Raw genomic sequence first — 1813 nt, 5'->3', positions numbered from 1 at the left:
AAATCCCAAATCCATCCCTATCCCAGGATCCCAAATCCATCCCTATCCCTGACCTTTGGGTCTTTCCCTGCTCCCCCCTTGTCTCCAAACCCCTTCCCACGAGGAATCATGCCGGGAACTGGGAATTCCTCCCTCTCCCGGCCCTTTCCCGGTGGCATTCCCGATGGGATACCTTGGCCCAGTGGGGTCTCCCGCCGTGTTTCCGCATGATCCGCTCGTAGGTGCTCCAGTATTCCCGGGTGGGAACGGCCTTCCCGTAGGGCCTGGGGCGGGAACAGGGAATTACCGGGATCAGGGAATGGGCGGGATGAGGGAATGAGCAGGATTAGGGAATGAGCGGGATCAGGGAATTACTGGGATCAGGGAATGAGCGGGATGAGGGAATTACCAGGATGAGGGAATGAGCGGGATCAGGGAATGAGCGGGATGAGGGAATTGGTGGGATCAGGGAATCGGCGGGATGAGGGAATGAGTGGGATGAGGGAATGAGCGAGATCAGGGAATGGGTGGGATGAGGGAATGAGTGGGATGAGGGAATGAGTGGGATCAGGGAATTGTTGGGAACAGGGAATTGTTGGGATCAGGGAATGAGCGGGATCAGGGAATGAGCAGGATCAGGGAATGGGGGGGATCAGGGAATGAGCGGGATGAGGGAATTACCAGGATCAGGGAATTGTTGGGATCAGGGAATGAGTGGGATGAGGGAATGAGCGGGATCAGGGAATTGTTGGGATCAGGGAATGAGTGGGATCAGGGAATGGGCGGGATCAGGGAATGAGTGGGATGAGGGAATGGGTGGGATGAGGGAATGAGGGGGATCAGGGAATTGTTGGGACCAGGGAATTGTTGGGACCAGGGAATGAGCGGGACCAGGGAATGGGGGGGATCAGGGAATGAGCGGGATCGGGGAATGAGCGGGATGAGGGAATGAGTGGGATCAGGGAATTGTTGGGATCAGGGAATGAGTGGGATGAGGGAATGAGTGGGATCAGGGAATGAGCGGGATGAGGGAATGGGATTGGCAAACCTGGAAAACACCGCCCAGGGAAGGCCAGGAGAGCCCGGGAAAGGGGAATGGGAGGTGGATTGGGAATGAACCCCCATCCCACAGCCCTGGGTTATCCAGGGAATGTTCTGGAATGTGCCAGCACATCCCACAGCCCAGGGATTTGGGAGCACAGAGATCCAGAACAGGGAATGGGACGGATTTGGGATCCCATGATAAGGATGGATTTGGGATCCCGGGATAGGGATGGATTTGGGATCCTGGGATAGGGATGGATTTGGGATCCCAGGATAGGGATGGATTTGGGATCCCGGGATAGGGATGGATTTGGGATGACAGGATAGGTTTGGGGATCTCAGGACAGGGATGGATTTGGATCCCATGACAGGGATGGATTTGGGATCCCGGGATAGGGATGGATTTGGATCTCAGGATAGGGATGGATTTGGGATCCCAGGAATGGATTTGGATCCCAGGGATCCCGGGACAGGGATGGATTTGGATCTCAGGATAGGGATGGGTTTGAATCCCAGGAGTGGATTTGGATCCCGGGATAGTGATGGATTTGAGATCCCAGGGATGGATTTGGGATCCCAGGACACGGATGGATTTGGGATGACAGGCGTGGTTTGGAGATCTTGGGATAGGGATGGATTTGGGATCCCGGGAAAGGGATGGATTTGGGATCCCATTAAAGGGATGGATTTGGGATCTCAGGACAGGGATGGATTTGGGATCCAAGGACAGGGGTGGATTTGGGATCCAAGGCCAGGGATGGATTTGGATCCCGGGCCAGGGCTGGAATTG

General features: G+C 55.5%; 1 protein-coding gene across 1 annotated transcript in view; it reads right to left on the bottom strand.

Annotated features, from left to right (window-relative positions):
* Positions 1 to 172: 172 nt before the first annotated feature.
* Positions 173 to 1813, bottom strand: part of LOC103757387 (L-gulonolactone oxidase-like) — a gene marked incomplete at its 3' end in the record, with an annotated part of 17321 nt that continues 15680 nt past the window's right edge. The window contains exon 7 of the mRNA XM_029959619.1: positions 173 to 263. Coding sequence (XP_029815479.1) covers positions 173 to 263 — 91 coding nt within the window. The remainder of the gene's footprint in view (positions 264 to 1813) is intronic.

This window comes from Manacus vitellinus, unplaced genomic scaffold (genome assembly GCF_001715985.3).
Source record: "Manacus vitellinus isolate BGI_N305 unplaced genomic scaffold, ASM171598v3 scaffold_210_pilon, whole genome shotgun sequence".
Lineage (NCBI taxonomy): Eukaryota > Metazoa > Chordata > Aves > Passeriformes > Pipridae > Manacus > Manacus vitellinus.
This window is presented reverse-complemented; position numbering and strand designations above follow the sequence as displayed.